The 18438-nt window shown below is 43.4% G+C and overlaps 1 protein-coding gene across 4 annotated transcripts in view; it reads left to right on the forward strand.

The window, feature by feature from the left end:
• Positions 1 to 18438, forward strand: part of LOC115239321 (neurogenic protein mastermind) — a 159204-nt gene that overhangs the window by 98554 nt on the left and 42212 nt on the right. For 2 of the 4 annotated variants that reach the window (XM_029813790.1, XM_029813792.1), the window contains exon 2: positions 14861 to 16618. In XM_029813790.1, the coding sequence (XP_029669650.1) occupies positions 14861 to 16618 (1758 nt within the window). The remainder of the gene's footprint in view (positions 1 to 14860; positions 16619 to 18438) is intronic. The other 2 variants (XM_029813791.1, XM_029813793.1) reach the window with 1 other exon arrangement.

Below are 18438 nucleotides of genomic sequence, written 5' to 3' on the forward strand. Positions count from 1 at the left end.
AAGAAGCGTGTGTCTTCGAAATTCTCGATTTGGACCACAAAAATACTCGCTCGATGACCTTGGGTATACTTTAAACGGGAATCCGATTCGCTCTCCTCTCTTTCTTTCTCTTTCTCTCTCTCTCTCTCTCTCTCTCTCTCTCTCTTTGCGATTCTGTCGATAGTCTTCTGTGGGTGTCTGTAAAAGATATATTTAGTCTGCGCATCGAAGAGAGAGAGAGAGAGAAACGAAGATGGTCGATGCAGTGGCGGGAAAGGAAAGAGAGAGCCTAAGAGGGAGGGATAACCGCGAAGAGAGAAAGAGAGAGGAGCCATCCGAAATAATCATGATTCGTGACTCGCGCGCATTAATGTTATCGCGTACAGCTTGGATACGCGACGGATGTGCATTCACGACAGCATTATTCACGGCTCTCTTTCTTCTTCTTTCGCGCGAACGCACACTTTTTTTTCCTGTTCCACAGCTATGACAGTATGCGTTGATTTCTTTTTCTCTTCTTTTGCGGAATTGTATCGCCTTTTATCTTTATGCATCTTTCTATACTTTATTTTTTATCATAATTCTATACGTTCTAATCAATCCTAATTTTCATGGAATATTATTATAAATATACGTTTCTCTTTGCTTTTCTATTTTGCGCAAACACCGGTATTCATATTTAGGAGAGTCGCAGAATGCACAAATTATTAATTAAAAAATTAAAAATTTCCATCTATTTTTTTAAAACGAGCGTGTAGCTTTTATTTCTCTCATCTTTCGTCGGGAAATGATAGAAAAGGGACACCGGTGCGCACAATTCGCCACGAGAAACGCGCACGGTTTACGACGCGATAAACCTCCGCGTTTCTCAACTAATTTCCAGCGTGACGAAAAGTCGTTCCGGCCATGAATTCACGCGCGCCCATGTCCAGAAATACCGCCCGCGCGCGTGCGAGAATTTCTGGTTTCAGTTTTCTGGACTTTGGCCATGCCGCTCCGCTCTCGCTCTCGTCCGGTAACGGAGAGATATTTCGGGGGAAGAAAAGCGAGAGAATGAGGCGATCGTGCACCTCCTTGACGGCTTTCGCGATAGCTCCCACTTTCACGGAGATCGACTGAATTCATTATTCGCGCGCGTCTTCGGCGCATCTCGTTCATACATTATCGCCGTACGCTTATTTATATAGAAGGCCTCGGAATTATCGCTCCTCTACTTTGAATCTCTCGGACTCTCATAGAATATTTACCGGAAATTGTTATTTCGTGAACATTTAATCGCAAAGATATCGAGTGTTAAATTTGAACGAAGTAATTTTCGGATGGAAACATAATAGGTGTCGACAAAACAGATTTTAGATTTTTTTTTTTTGATATTTGAAGAAAAATTTATATAATCAATTTTTTGATCAAATATAGGAAAAGTGTAAGACGGAAAGAATTAATCGAAAACATGTTGGTATACCTATATATAATTTTACTTTTTTTCATTGTCAGTGTGAAATCTATCTCGCAAAGTGTTTATATATACATATATGATACATCCGTTTTTAACAAAAATTATGGAATATTAATATAATAATAAATAATTACCCAATTTTTTTCTGTCTCGGTAAATTTATCGCGACTTGAAAATTCGTAAACATTTAAAGCAAAATGTTGTAAAAGATTTTCATTCTCTTTTAGCATTCTTCGACATTTGAATTTATTAAAATAATGACGACTATAAACTTTTTATGCGACCAAGTCCTAGAAAGAAATCGTACAATATCCTCGCGCTATGCGTTGTCGATCTCACGGGCCGCTGGACGATATCTCGGTTCGCGCGCGGGGCGTTAAAGCGGCAGCTCGTCTTTAAATCAAATCGAGAGCGGTCGCGGTGCGATGCGCATAGCTGGCGTGGCTGTGTTGCGAAAGCGCGGAGTCGTAAAGACGCATTATTGGCTCTCTTTCTCTCCGTGCCGTTCCATCTCCTTTTTCTCTCTCCTTCGCGAACTTGTAGGTGACGAGGGGTGCAATAGAAACGGGTTGTGCGAGGGTGCGGGCTTGCGAGAACGAGGTGGAAGAGGTGGTTGCCGGAGAAAGAGGAGAAGGAGGAGAGGTGGTGGACGAGAAACTCGTTCTCATGGTGAGGGGCTCGGCAAGCAGGTTCGCCTTTCCTTCTCGCCAGGACTTGAGCACCGAGAGTAGGAGGAAGAGAGAGGGGGCGAAAGAGGGTTATACGATTCAGAGCAAGGGGTAGAGAAAGAGAGAGATAGAAAAAGACGGACAGAGAGAGAGAGAGAGAAAGAGGGAGATCGAGTAGGACAGAGAGGAAGAGGGAAGGAGAGAGGGCGGGAAGAGGGTCGTCGAGCTTGCGGAGGGTGGAGGACGCGTAAAACCTCCAGCCGCAGATCGATAGGAAGGTCGGAGGTGTGTCGTGTCTGTTAGACTTTGGCCTGAACTCGCGCGCGTTCGGCTACGTATACCGAGTCCGCATGTATCGCTCGCGCTTTGTCGCCCCCGCTTTTACCCTTCACGGGGATATCCATTCGGCACGACGTGGGAGACCGACGATTGAGTTTGCGAATTCGCGGCTCGTCGATACTTTTCTCGGACCACCTGGCGATTATCCAAAACGCGCTAGCAGTCGCGACGCAATTCTCTTTGATAGACCTTGCCTTGCCTTAACAATTTTCCGGATTTTTTATTAATGATCCATTATTGATTCTGTAAAAAAAGACGATGATTTTAAAAAGTTTTGAAAATTATAGATTTTTTAAATCTTAAGTTGAATGAATTTTAAAAAGAAATACTACACACTCGGAGAAAAATTATTATATGAAACAGTCTATAGGTGGATAAATTCAAGGAATGTTTGCGATCACGTATTGCTTCAAGTACGAGACGCGACAAGTTTCGAAATCGATAATCAAGCATGCGACTTGGATTGTTTGCGTCATCGTAAGACAATGATAATTATAGGTACATATACGTAGTGTTGTCTGGTCGAGTTATATCCTTAGTACGGCTTCCGTAATACTTAATCGATAATATCGCTAGGTATATTCTTGTATTTCTTTCTCGACCACCCCGATGCGGCTTAACCGGCGTTACCTACATTCCGTAATAATAAATGGAACAAGAAAAAAATCTAGGCACGTTTAGAAAATATTCATTTCCATTCGTGATTTATCAGTCTTTGTTTTCTTTCCAACGAAATCGGTTTATCAGCGATTAATCAGACATTAATTTCCCTCAAGATAACATCCGTCTAATCTATGATTCACTATCTTTTCCTGGATGTTTCTGCATTTTTGCATTATTGTTTAATTATGTTTACATTCTAAAAATATTGTTCCTTCTTAATTTTTATCTCCGATCAAGAACCACGCATAATCTCTCGAGATCGGGCTGTGCATTACAAATGGTAATACGGAAGATTCGTAACGAGCTGTATCGGGAATGCCCCCATAACGGGGAATGGCTGTAAATCATACATACCGCTGCCCGTACTCTTTTGCAATTAAATCGCAACTCGCGTGCGCTCATTTTGAGCGAAGGGAAACGTATCACCCGCGAGGGCAGCTGTAAATCACGGAGAGTTAATAAAGCTCCGCGTGGTGCCCCGTGCACTTTCTCGTTCCGTGGAGACGCTTTCGCTTTGACGGTGAGAAAATTTGACAGGATCTCCGAAGGACCGAATTGTAAATTATTGTCGAAGCGACGGATTAAAATGTGTTTCAAAAACGACACGTGCGATAAATGTAGACATATTCGTATATTGCATATCACAATAAATGATAGAAGCTTCATGTACCATGACATGTGTAATTACCATGCAGGAATGAATGTGAATTTCACATAAATTCAGTTATATTAAAATCTCATCAGCATTACATTTGTGTGTATTATGTATCTTGCTCTATTATTTTTCTAAATATTGTTGACATTGTTATATATTGACGCGCAATCGAAATGGATAAAGCAAGACACATTCTGCCTTGGATATAGAGAGACAAGATCAGACAGTCTAGTTGGGGCTGTCTGCGTATCGATCGTTTCGAAAACTTTTCGCGAGACCCGTGACAAAGACTTAAAGACAACTCTCGCGCCAGGGAAGTTGGTTCTCGCGGGTAAAGTTCACCGAGATCGAGTCAATGATTCTATCCTCCTTCACGTTCGGATCATTCCCCCCCTTTCTTCATCCTGCGCGCACGCGTCACGATTTTCATGCACCCTCTAAGAAGTCGACGTGCGAATGTAAACGCTCTCTTTCAACACGAGCGAAAATCAGTCGCTGTAGGGCGAAGGAGGTCGAGGGGATCGATATCTCGCGGCAACGCGTCCCAAAAGTCGATGCCCTACACTCGTACGACTCTTCGTTCGTATCCGCGCGTTGACGGATTGTACAGGGTGTCGCAACCTAAGTCTGTGGGCACCGCTTCTGTTTCTTTCTAGGAAAGCGACTGGCCGCCCTTTACTGGCGGACAAAGTATATTGAAACTGTGTCACGTGACATAGCTTAAGTGGCGTAGGCGACCTGTCGTTGAATTAAACATTGGCAAACTTCCGGAAAGATAGTTACTATTTACGTAAATGTTGATAACACCGACGTCGGGAATAAGGAAAGCATAGTATAGAATCGGCTAAATTACGTTTGTCTACAGTAATAAAATTGTGTTGAGCGTTACAAAGCTGAAGAAATTATTTCGCGATGCTGTATTTTATTTTCGAAGCCTAGAAGAGTAGAAGAACTCGTTTGTTAAAGATAGTCAATCCCTTTCTAAATGGAAAATTATCGCGAAATAATTTATATTCTAATATTGTGTATAGAGTAGAAGGTTGCTTCCCGCTTTTCCACACGAATTTCACAGGAAACGCCTCGTCGCCGACATTGTTTTTAATCAAGCGCTTCTGCTTTACCACGGGATAGCAAGTATGAATAAAGGATCATCGTGAATAATTAAGCGCCCTTCTTCCCTCGTGGGTGTACGCTTATAACTCGAATCAAACGCTTCGATGAAAAGTTTAATGTTCGAAGGGAAATGTTCGTCGGCGAATTATCGATGGAACGAATGTTACGAATAACAGAGATCGCAGACATTCAAACACAATGCTGTGTCGGTTGTCATAATGACGCGCTTAGTTACGCTTTAAAGTATTTTGTTTCATAATAATCACCTCCAAACGAATATTATTAATTTATCGATTGATCCCTCTATTTTAACATGGGATCTATGTTTACACGCATCCCTCGATTTTTCGTTAGCAAAGTTCTCGAATTACGATAATGATATGCATATTACAAATTATATTAAACTTCTCCGAGGCATGAAAGAGCATTGCTTATATGCATCAAGAAAAAAATTAAATTCGATATAAATAACGAAATCATCTCTCTCTTTCGATAATAAATGAAACTCTTGTATTGATCGGGTTTTTTTTTTTTTTTTTTTTTTTTTTTTTGTATAAAAATATCACTGGACGAAAGGTACAAAATCTTGACGAATCTTTTAGAATATCGCGACTCGTACTTATGAGCGTCATACATACTGCAATTCTCGTTCTTTCCGAAAGCAAAATCGCAGGCGTGTAAGTCGGTGGGATATCATATTGTTTGTTCAATAATCAATTCGAGACGCCTCGGCGAAAGAGAACGGCGAGTTGCGCCGTTCACCGGGGTGCTGGTGAAATATTTTGCACGAAAGCTCTCGCATGGCTCGCAACGACGGGCGTCGTTGGCCTCGCCAATGTCGGTATGTTCCGAGCTTGCAAGTTCCAGAATTTATCGTCACAGTGAAAAGCGCCGCGCCGCAGTCTCGCGCGGCGGTTGCAGCCTCCCGATCGATCTGCTTAGCTCTCGCGCGCTTTCTCTCCTTTTCTTGGCGATTCTCCGAAATATCGCACTGTGCCTTGGCTGAATTCAGACACGTGAGAAAGTTAGCTGGCTTTAATTTAATTAACGGCGTGTGCGAATTACTGAAAGGCCAAAGATCGAGACGATTTATTTCTAACTGTAATTTTAATATAATTTAAAATTCTTGCGTCGTGACGATTTATTTCTAACTGTAATTTTAATATAATTTAAAATGAATTAAATTAATCGTAATTAAAAAAATTAAAATCGTTTAATGAATCGTTAAAAAATATTTAGAATAGAATAAATAATTTTCAATTGAGATTTTATATCCTTCGATCGGCGATAATATGGAGTCGTTGTCGGGCGCGACATTCTATCGAGCGATTTTGCAAAGGGGCCAACGCAACGTGATATTATACCGTGACTAGACGTGAAGCGCGATGTGTTTGAGACACTCGGATAAGCAACGGCAGCGGGGGGATATATTCGAGCGCTTAATACCGTAATGTGCACGCAATCGACGATGCACCACGGCGAATTACACATGAAACTTGTCGCGTGCATGTCGCAAGTGAACGTTTCCCACACACGTTGTGAATAATTTCGCGAATTTTTCCAGCATTACGTGTGCATTATTGGCGTGCATTGCCATCATGCCACATGTAATGGTATTATGATTGGTGAGGATATGATTAAAAAAAACTACACACACACACATGAATAAGAAATACAGAATATTATTTTCTCTTCAGAAATCACGCGCAAAATCGAGGAGAAATTTATATCTTATACGAATAATTTTTTGGCGTCTAGTAATTGTGATTGTATCACGATTTACTAGACACTAGACGATTCTCTATGTGTACATACGTGTCTGGCACGACATCAATGTTTGCCGATGGCTGACAGAGCAATCGTATGATCGATCGGACGAAGCGTGAATAATATTTCGATGACAGGTGATACTACTTGTATCGGTATCTTCTCGAGTAAATTCAGGGAAAATCCGTGGAACAAAGTTTAGTATTTAGATTTCATCCGGTTATTTTATATCTGAAGTCTAAGTGTTTGCTCGTTACCTTTAAGCTACTGCTAAGCTTAGTATTAATCTTTCTTTTATTAAAAGCGTGACACACGGGAAAAACGGCGCAATGTCGAGGGTAACAGCATTGTCAACGGCGTAGATACGCGTGATGACGAGAGACGAGCGCGTGACAGCGCAATAAATAAGCAATTACCGACAAGTACGACGACAAGATTGCGTAACGCTTCTTCTCTCTTTCTCTCTCTCTCTTTATCTGCTACCTCTTCCTAGTCAATGCGCATACCTCTCGCTCTTCTTCCTTTCTTAGCAGCGGAGGTGATACGCGGCGTTGACAATGAATGCAGTTGGCTAATGCGGACATAAGACATCTCTCGCGAAAAGAGTTTACCCCTGTTGAGCGTTGTATAATATGTGAAATTGTAAGAAGTACACGATACGAGTTAAATGCAAAAAGTTATATCTTTTTCCTTACGTGTTAAAGAAGCGGAAGCACTTGAAAATGTCTGAAAAATATCAAAATCTTGTTATTATTTTTTAAAAAAGAAATAAATAATTTCCTGAACATTTTGAGCTACAAAAAATAATTTCCGATTTGATGTATTTAATTGTAAGTATTTAAAAAAAATATTGAACATATAAGAATGACATCCAAACCTTGAAATGCTGTTATCATTTTTTTTAATCGAGTCAATGCACCCGATGCTTTAATATTTACGCAAATACGGTTTTCAAATAAATTGACAAAGTAATTAAATCAAATTTTGTTCAAATTAATCAACATTTTATGTGTAATATATTAGAGAATTTCAAGAGATTCGACGAGACACATTGGTTCGTGATGAATTTTAGGTCGATATGTAGCCTCGGAGAGAGAGAATTTCGAACATGGTATATATAGATTGTCACTGAGACGGCGATTTCGCCGTTGTGATAAGATCGAGCCGACCCGAGCGAGGTTTCGCGTATCACGTTTATGGCACTTAGGCGCGTTACGATCACGTGATTCCGGTGTGTCTGGCTCCGTGAAATTTGTAATTATAATTACGGGAATTTACATGTCAAGGGACGATATCGATGGGCTCGTGTGCCGTATCGCCGTGAACCGCGTATGTACGCTTTCTCGTTCGCTCGCCCGTCTTAACAGATCCATTTTTAAAATATCCTTTCGTGAACAATACATTGTTAAAAGATATCCTATTTTTTAAGTATTTTTATCTATAATATATCTTTCTGTTCTCTGTTAGGCGGATGGGTGAACACATACAGTTTTTGAAATATAATAATCGAAAAACATAAAAAATAAAAAACGCGTTGTTTTAATCTTTCCATTTCATATATTTTTTTAGTTTGACTTTAATCTCTGTATATATATACATATCTCTTTTTCATATTTGCGATTTACATAGTCATGATAAATGTTTAAAAATCCTGCAAACACACATGAAGCTTTTATTTTTGTTTCTATTAATCGTACAAATTTTATATATACGGTATATATAAAATATACATCTTTTTTTCATTATTTTTATCGTAATTATTTTTGAAAAGCAACTCTTTTTGAAAAGCAAAATATCCTTTATTTAACGTCAGGCAGAATTTAATATAATCTTATATCAGAGTTTATCTTAGGGCACTTGATATGGAACAATAACGTTCGTTAAAAAAAGATTAATCTTATTTAATCAAAGAAATCAGAGGCGAAAGAGAATTAACAGCAGTTGTGACACATGTCATGGTCTTATATCGAAAAAGAAAGATTCTTATGTAGCACAAATTACTTTGTCTTACGGCTACGTAATTGTAGGAAATAATTAATAATTAAAAATATATATGATCGCGGCGTTCGATGACTATAAAAAAATAACGACGGCCGCGAAAGGTGCTGGGAGTCCCGTAAGGACTTTCGTAATAGAGTTATATCAATAATACAGAACTGTAATAAACTTCGGTACCGGCGGTAGGGCGTTGCCACACCCTATTAATCGCACCGTTTCCACCGCAATTACATCGCGCACCTATTCCTTTGTACGTCCCTGGATTAATGCTATATTCGCGGGAGTAGAGCGGACACCGTGATACGCCTTGGCAGACTTTGGTTGTAACTGCTCTCTGTAATAACATGACTTTTCTTTTCGTACTGCGGGATATAAATGCTACTTTGATTCCGGCATTTCGATTTAAGAAGACATACAAATATAATATACGCTATAAGAAAAAAATTCTGCGTTTGCAGATTTATTTTGGGTAATTTTCTTTTATGGGTAATGTCCTTTATAAAATCTTTTATAAAATAATTCCTATTAACTTTAATTACACCACTAAATCACGATGCGAAGCATGTAGGATAATATAATTGTAACAGAAATTATACATAAAACTTTTCTGTCGAAAAGTCACATTTTGCCTATGGATTTTTTGAACGATTTAATTTGATTCTTTTCCAAAATATAAAGTAGCCTTTTATATTAACAAGTTATTTATCCTCGCTTTATATTGTCGTATATACGTTATACTCGATGATATCGTAATCAGGAGCGAACGCGCTACCATGGTGCGTACGTGGCACTACGTGTCCTCGTTTACATAAACGTTGGTTTTGTCGGTGATACGACGACGGTCCGCTTGATCGCAAGGCAGATGGACGGTTCGCAGAAAACTAGGAGGACGCGACGAGTTGACATATTGTCGCAGCTAGGCATCGCTCCACGTTGTGTAACATCGTCATATTTGTAACACGTTGCGTATATTATTATTCCGTTTTGCGTCTCGTCTATAAGCACACTTTCTAGAGTAGATTATACCATTCCGATAATTTTGCTCTCGTAACGATTCGGCGAATTCTTTTCTGCAATATAATGCGATTTTTATAAACCTAGATAAATTTCTGTATTTTTGTGAATGTTAATATTTTTTTCGCTTAATTTCGCGTACACAATTACCTCTCATACAATTCATTTCCATCCGTCAGCGCGAATATTTTTTAAGCGGTTCAACGCGCCGCGATTCTACACACATACACATACGTATAAAATCCACGTTATTGCATCTGATTATTGAAATACGCGAACGGACAGCACGAGCACCGCGTAAAGTGGCGCCTGACGCCGACGTGGTTTGGAAAGCGCGTGATTCTTTAAAACAGGCGTGACAGTTTGAACCTCTCGCCCGACAAAATGTGTGTGCGCAACGAGTTACAGCAATAACGATTAAATCAAAAGCGCGCTCGCGCGCGTGCGTGCGTGAATGCGTGCGTGCGTGAGTATCTGTACTACGGGTAATGCGCGCAATGGGGAATCCATTTTTCTTTTGAAAGCCGATGCGGCGGGATCGGTCGCCTCGCGACCGGTGGCAGCCGCGCCGCATCGGCGCATTTACATTTGCACGGATGAATATCGTAATTGCATCTGTAATCGCGTGTGGATGCCCCTCTACAACGAGGAGATCCCTCCCGCTTCCTCTCTCTTTCTCTCTGTCTCTTGCGCATTCACGGCGGAAAAATCGCCTCGCATCGACGCTGAAATACCGCGTGCCACTATATACCGCGAGTCATTTTTACTCGTTCACGGCAGAGTACGGATTTTCGGCCGAAATTAAATCATTTCGCGTTGTCGTGGCGCCGGGAGAGAAGCGCGGATGATTAACAACGGTCGAGCGAAAGCCTGCCGGTCGCTAAAATTTGTCAGAAACATGCCCTGCCGAAAAGTCGCTAAATACAATCGCCAAATTACAATCGCGTGTATTTTTTATACCACGGAAGTGAGTGTTCCCTCATTGATTAGTAGAAAGAAATAAGCAAGATATTTTATAAAAGGTTCCTGGCTAAAATAATCACAGATTGCGATTTCGTGCAAGGGAGAAGAAGAGGGAAAGTGATCTGAATAAATTGTGCGCGCGATTGCTTATCCTGAAAACGGCGATTACATAACGCATCGTTGCACAAGAAGCAGTAAGTGCCTATCAGTTGGCAGATTACGATTCTCGTGTGCCGATTCCACTCGGTAGAGTCACGAGTTGTGTAATTGGGAATCTTCCGGAGTGTTTGAATGTGAAGAGAGACGAAAGGAAAAAAATGGAAAGTCAATTTTTTTATACTTGTAAGTTCTATCATATTTTATTTTATTTTATTTTTTTTTTTATTATAATGGATTCTAAATTCTTTCGTTTGCATAATTTTATCAACACGCCTCGAATTAATCAGTACGAAAACAATGCGTGATTCTTTTCAGACACGCGACGCGTATTATCTGCTTATCTCTAAATAAACCGAAAGCGACATCCGCAAAAAGTTTGGCGGTCCCCTTCCGTTATTTACATGGAGTCGCGTAAGGGCCCGCGGGCTTATCGGGAGTGAAAACGCGGAAGCGATAAACGCGCGTGCGTGGACGGGGAGCAAAAAGAGTTTCGAGCGTGAAAAGCAGGGGAGAGAGGGGAACGGTCGTGAGGTGGCCGCGTATCATGAAACGTCATTCTCGCCGGTTGATATTTAGGTCGTGTTAACAGTCGCGACGCGACTGGCGGGAGCGTTGTTAACGAAATGTAACGCTCAATAGAGACACCGGTGTATCCGCCCACGCACGTACACATGAGCGCGCTCGCGTACACGTCAAGTTTCACGTCAAGTTTAGTGACACGTTCTTATCTCGAGGCATTACTGACGCGCCACGAGTGCCAAGATCCACCACTCAAGATGTACGATTTGTCATCGTCGACGATGCTTTTATATCGCAAAGAAAAAAATCTGAAATACGAAATAATAAAGTTTCTCTAGATTCCTTCAACTAGGATCGAAAATCTTGCGGTAAAAAAACAAGTAAAAATTTCAGTAAATAATGAATAAAATTATATCCATTGTGCGCGTTAATTTATGACATTATTCAGACTGATCAATACGAAAATAATACACATAGATTTGCTCATTACATCATATAATTGCAGAACATGTGAATATGGAATAAAATAGATGTATTTGTTATAAATTCCAAATTAAATCTCTAGACAGAAAAGTTGAGTTTATTTACACGATTAATAACAGGAGAGATAAAAGTATTTGCTGAATACAATGACAATATAACGTGACACGAATTTAAGATACCAATTCCAGATGCCTGACTCATTAGCAACTTAATCGTGGCGCAACATGCCACTTATTATACACGAAACAAGTGGCGGACGTTAAGAAGGGTCCTAGCGTCTTCGGAACGTTTTATAGACGTGTCGGTTTCACGAATTAAGCCGATCTTCGCGTATTCTAAGCGTTTGAATTCGTTGGAAGCGTCACATTCTAGCAGAAATGGCAGAAAATTCGTCTCCCGAATTTGAAGCCGCGCGCTCAGAGCGGCGTAAGAATTAATTCAATCGTATTATATTCACACTCTCGTTACTCGTCACGTTTGACAAACGACAGTGGTGGAGTAACGATACAGAACTTTAGTTCTAATGCGGGGCGCATGAGCGCAGTTCTCTGTATCTAAGCAACGCACTGAATCGACGCCTATACCACGGAACATTATTTCCAGACGAAGTGGCGTATAACACTTTGGGCCTCGAGTTTGGCAAACTTGTATCCAGACGCGCAGTCTGTAGGATTATTAACTGATTTCGCCGGATAGGGAATTAAAAACGTAAAAATACACACTTTTATAATATCGAGTATTTACGAGCAAAACCGCATCGTTTACCGTTGTCGTTTTCGTGCATTTTGACAAGGACAGAATTTTAATTCGGCGACCGTAAGCGTATCTTTGACCAGCGTCAAATCAAAAGAAAGGGAGGTTTCGCATTTTTGCACGACTGAAAATCGCGCAACTCGGAGAAAGTAATTGGTTCGATGAAACGCGGGAGCATAGTTTAAAGTTTTTTTTTTTTGTTTTTTTTTGCTGCCAAAGCCACGGCGGAGCGATGCACGAATGAAGAAAGGGGAGGAGGGAAGGGAGGAGAGGGAGAGAAGTGGAGTGCAATATTGACGCGAATAGGAGCTCGGATACGCCGTTATCTGCCAACCCCGACACATACTTTTCGCCCTGTGAAATTGCTTCGCGAGAGCTTTCACGGACCTTTTTCCAGCGTCTTGCATCCACGTTGCGCACGTGCAATCAACGCGTGTCGTGACCTCCGCTCCTGTTATAATATCATACGATCGGAGAGACATGCGTAACGGGTGTAGTATTTACGCGATATTCGTGCTAATATTGAACTTAGAAGGAAACAAGATAAATCTCAATTCGTATTTTGTATCAGTAGTTTTATTAATTCGGGGCTGAAGGTGCGGTAATAAATTTTTAAACACGATGCAAAAATCATCGTAAATTTGAAATGATCGCGATATACCTGCTACGATTCTCTCTATTATCGTACAATTATGGATCTTACATTTTGCCGGGATCATCAAGGAGATGATTGGCGGCGGGGAGAGCTTCCTTTATGCCTACTATAACGTACTTCATTTCACGGAACGTAAAAGGGGAGGACGGAATCCGGGTTGCCGGGTATTGAGGAGACGCCATCCACCTTTACGGTGAGCATGATGCTGGTCCTGCGATTGGCGGGAGGATGCTGCGGGTAGAGAAGGCTGACGGAATATCGTATTACATCTGCGGAAGACGCGGGATTATTCGAGCTCGGGTCTCGGGAGGGAACGGAAAGGGAGGACGAGGGGGATGAGGCGAGAGGAGAAAGCAGAGAGAAACGTAGAGCGGCCGATTCTCTATTAGAGGGTAATACGTATTATCGATTTTTTGGGATGAAAACGGTAGGTTATCCCGGTTCAAATCATGACAAATGTAGAGATATACACCGACGCGCTCGCAACCGTGCGCTCTTCGTCGTGTGCGTTCGCTGGTTGAAGCGCTTCTCGCGACCGCACCCTGGAAAAACTTTTTCCAATCTCTCTTTCTCTCCCTCTCTCTCTCCTTCCCCTTTTCTTCCCCCGTCGCCGCCGCCGTGAATTTGTTTGCCCAATCGAAAACAGGGTCGCCGACTTGGAGATCTCGCAGAAATCCCTGCCGACGAGAAGTGTAGCTCGTGATAATTGCCGAATTTATTCAACAAAAAATCATTACAACTTTTAATTACGATTGATTCAAAATAAATTGAGATATACTGATATTACATTTTATTGAATGGCAATATCTTTTATACATATATGTTTTATTATGATTACCGCTTACTAATTAATGATTAATAATTAAACTCGAGATGATTATTTAATTAATGATTATTTTAATTACGTCCTCTTTGTTAATAAATCATAAGGATAATCATTCTGCAGCACTAGTAAAAACGTGTGTGCGAAACACGTTGCAAACATATATAGAATATTTAGATAACATTTTAATATGAAATGCAAAATATTGTCGATATATATATAATATAGTGATATATATTTGAAGAACTTGATTGCGTGCGATCGATCACAACTACTACTTGGATCAACCACGTCGCGCATAGAATCACGTGCTATCAGTCTTTCGATTCGGGAGACGATCCTCTTGTCGTGAAATTTACGATCCGTCAGGGTCCGGCTCCTCGCGAAACAAAACGGCCCGTCGCGGGCGGCCGTCGGCGATCTATACAAAGACAGCAGCTGAAAAAGCGTCGCAAGTATTGACAGGTACGGTGAGAAACTGCCCGGGTTAATCGCGGAAAAAGCTATGGAATCGAGCTCGGCGACACCAGCGACGAGTTAAATACCTCAGTACGGTTGTGCAACGGAGCATGGAAAAAGCGGCTGTCTTGAAAACAAGACCAGTAGCTGTTCTCTCGCTAAATCTGACGGCGATCAATACTATCAATTGAACCATAATGAGAAAAGGGAAGAAATAATAAAATTAATCAATTAAAGAAAAATTGAAAGAATAATACAGCATAATACATAATATCTCTCTTAAAAATTGTGTATTGTGGGCAGATTTATATTAAGTTATACTATTTCTTCATTTTGTACCGAAGGATTCGCGATGATGATTCACGACTATATCCTTCTTATCTTCTTGTTTCAGCAGCAGAAATACCTCAAGAGGACGGCCGAGGATTTGGAGCCTGCCGGTGCTGGTAGCGGCGATGCCGGTTTCGGCGAGCCGCCGGTCAAGCTGCAATGCACGCAGGGTCAACATCAGCATCAGCAGGCCCAGGGCGGCGGTGGTGGCGGTGGGCCTCATCACGGCCACGGCCAGCATCAGCCGGGGAACGGCGCGAATTCGACGGGCCAAACGCCCGGCGGCGGGGGCGGTACTGGTGGCAGTGACGGGAACGAGGGTCTTACCAAGTTTCAGGTACAGATCGTTCAGCAGCTGGAGTTCACGACCTCTGCGGCGAATAACTCGCAGGCGCAGGCGATCTCGACGAACGTAACGGTGAAAGCGTTGACGAATGCGTCGGTCAAAAGCGATCTCCTGAACGCGTCTTCCTCGCCGAAACCTGGTCCAGATACCTCTTCGTCTGCTACGTCCAGGCCGCAAGCCGGAAATGGCAACGGTCCTGGCGGTCCCGGGCCCGGTGCGGGTGGCGGGCCTGTTCCCGGTGGCGCCGGCGGTAGCGGCGGAATCGGTTGCGTCGACATCGGGAACCTGGTTGAATGCAAGCAGGAACCCGATAACGAATTCGTGGATCTGGAACAGTGCGCCGCCGCGCTGGAGAAGGATGCCGCGGCAAACGGTGCCGGCTTTCCCGGTTTCTCCGAGTTTATGGGCGACGATACCGGCGACGAGATTATCACGTCGGACGCTTTCAAGGATCTTATCTCCGAGATATCGGATTTCCATCCGGAATTTATGAAGGACTTTGATTTCGAGGACAAGAGCGTTGACACGTTGGCGAACAACGCCGTGGCGGCGGCTGCCGTTGCCGCGGCGGCCGCTGCTGCTGCCAACAACAATAATAATAATAACAACAACAACAACAACGGGCTCCCGACGAATAACGGACAAATCAAGATCGAGGATGACAAGGACGCGATGCATCCGCAGCAGCAGCAGCACCCGAACAATGCGAACAACGTCAATAGTAACAACGTCGGTAATAATAACGGCAACGCTATGCCGGCTAACTCGAGCCCAGGCGCTCTTGGTTCCTCGCAATACTCACCCGCACGACTTCCTTATTCCGGGCTGGATTTCAAATCGGAGATGAGCCCCGCGGCCCAGACGCTCAAGCAGATGGCCGAGCAGCATCAGCACAAGAGTCAACAAATGGGGCTGGGCGGATTCAATCCAACGGCGGCCGCAGCGGCTGCAGCGGCGCGGGGTCCAACTGCGAGGTCCCCGTACGCCGAGTTTACTCAGTTTGGTGGCGCGTCCGATTACCTTGGCAGTCCCGGAAGCACGGGACCAACTGGCGGACAGTCTCAGGCCACGGCTACCGCAACCGGCTCGTATCACAAGAACAATGGTACGCCGACCTTCGGGAACCAGCAAACGAACGACATGTTCGTCGGCTCGCAGACGCAATTTGCCGCGGCGGGCCTGACGGACATGAAGAGGCCTCAGCCGGCTACGACGGGCGGCAAGCCCAGCATGCTTGGACCCAGTGGTTACAAGCAACAATACTCGCCGTACGGTAGCCCGGGCTCGATGCCGAATCACGGCAGTCCGGGATATCCGTTGCCACCCAGAGGATCCCAAGGTGGCGGACCGAATCAGACTGGCTCGCAAGGACCCTTCAACACAAACTCCACACCACCGAGACCTCCTTCTGGACCCGGTACTTCCACCCTGCAGATTAATCAAGCGCAGCAACTGCACATCGGTAATCAGATACAAGTAAGTGGAACGTTCTTTTGCATGAAATCGATTTTCTTGAAAATCTCGCGGAAAAAAATTAACTTTCTTACGGAAAAAAAATTGTCCTACAATGTCGACTTATTTTTTTATGAGGAGTCGTTATATCCGTTCGCACCGTCATTTTCTTCTTACCTTTATATTCGAAAAAAATTTTCGTTATGCGCGTGAATTTCTTTTTAAAATAAATGATCGCGCTTAATAATATACACCATACTTGTAGTAATTTATTATTATTTATATTGCGTATATATATATATATATTTATAATTTTTTAAATTCTCACCCAATCATCGCGATATAAATAAAATTTGCTAATTCAACTGCTCGAATTAAGCAGACTCTCTCGGATTAAGCAAAGTTCCCTCGAAAGTTACCGCGTATATATTCCTCAACGGAGAGATAGAATTCATATCGAGCTCTCAAGTTTCGACATGGCGAAATTTCTTCTCGGTCAGCGGGATGCCAATCGCCGCTATCGCGGCAATCAAGACGCGAGGGCGAAGCTATACCGAGAGCCACTCGAGGCCGAACCGAGTGATATCTGTTGCGCCGCGACGACGCGTCTATTTTTGTCGGCGGCATCGCGGGGCGTCGTTGGCGACGGCGGCGTCGTCGAAGGGGTGGCAGCGGCGGTGGCGGCGGCGTTGTCGGTCGTCGATGAAACGGGGGTGGGAGGGAGCGCCGGCGTCACGGGGGCGCCGCGACGCGCAACAAGTAGTCTCGTTCCTCCCGCCACCGCCGACGGTTTCTCTTTATAAATTTTCCCTCTCGCCAGAGAAAGAGAGAGAGAGTCCACCCCTGCTCTCTCGCAATCCCCCCTCTCTCTCCTTCTCCGCGCCGACGCTTCTGGACGGCAGTGGGGGCGGAGGGGGTGGAATGGGATGAGGGAGACGCAGCGAGGGGTGGTTGCGCACAGCCGGCGTCGCGACGCCACCGCCGTCTGCTCGATTTAACCTGCGCCTGCAATCCGCGTCAATACGCTCCGGAGTGGTTAGTCGCGGGGCTACGCTCGTGACAATACGCACGCGACGCCGTCGTCACGCAACGATATCGTTGCCAGCGAGATAGCCCCCGTTCATCCGTATAAAGGATCTCACCTGGACGGATGAAAAGAATCGCCATCGCTCCTCGATGCGCAGAGAGCTCGATTCGATTCGCAATGTTATACGATTTGAAATGGAACTTTCTGAATAACTGTCAATAGATATACGCCCACGTGGACGTATCTCCCGTATAAATAACGGAAGCTTATTGTTAGGAAGGCCGACTTGATATTATTTATCCAATCCGGGAAGTATAATAGTAGTAATCTTTAATAACGATATAAAATTTATTTGCAATATATATACGCGATCTTTTCGATTTAACGAGCATTCGGATTAATCACGCAGAATCCGCAAAAGATTCAGGAGTCAGACCGCAATTCAGGACTCTCCATCAGATCGTAGAAACTCGTATGGTCAGCCGCGGCGTCTCTTTTACGTCCAAATTCGAAGGGAACTTGCTGACCGAGAGAAAATCGGTGATCCTCCGGCGCCGCACGCGAGATACCCTCCGCTATAAAATCCTCGGTCCATTGTGGCGATTGCTCGGACAGGTCTTATCTGCTCGTACCCCGAACGGATTTGGATTCGGAAGCATTCCTAGTCTCGCCCGCTCGTACGAGCACGTTCCTCCATCTCGTAAATCACGTTAGGTGGCGGGTATTTGCATCTCAATGCGACGCGGCGAATGACGCATCTTTTTTCTCTTTAACCGGAAGATCTCTCTGGCCTTTTCCACTTGCTCGTAGACGTCTC

The sequence above is a fragment of the Formica exsecta genome, unplaced genomic scaffold (genome assembly GCF_003651465.1).
Source record: "Formica exsecta isolate Colony F162 unplaced genomic scaffold, ASM365146v1 scaffold370, whole genome shotgun sequence".
NCBI lineage: Eukaryota > Metazoa > Arthropoda > Insecta > Hymenoptera > Formicidae > Formica > Formica exsecta.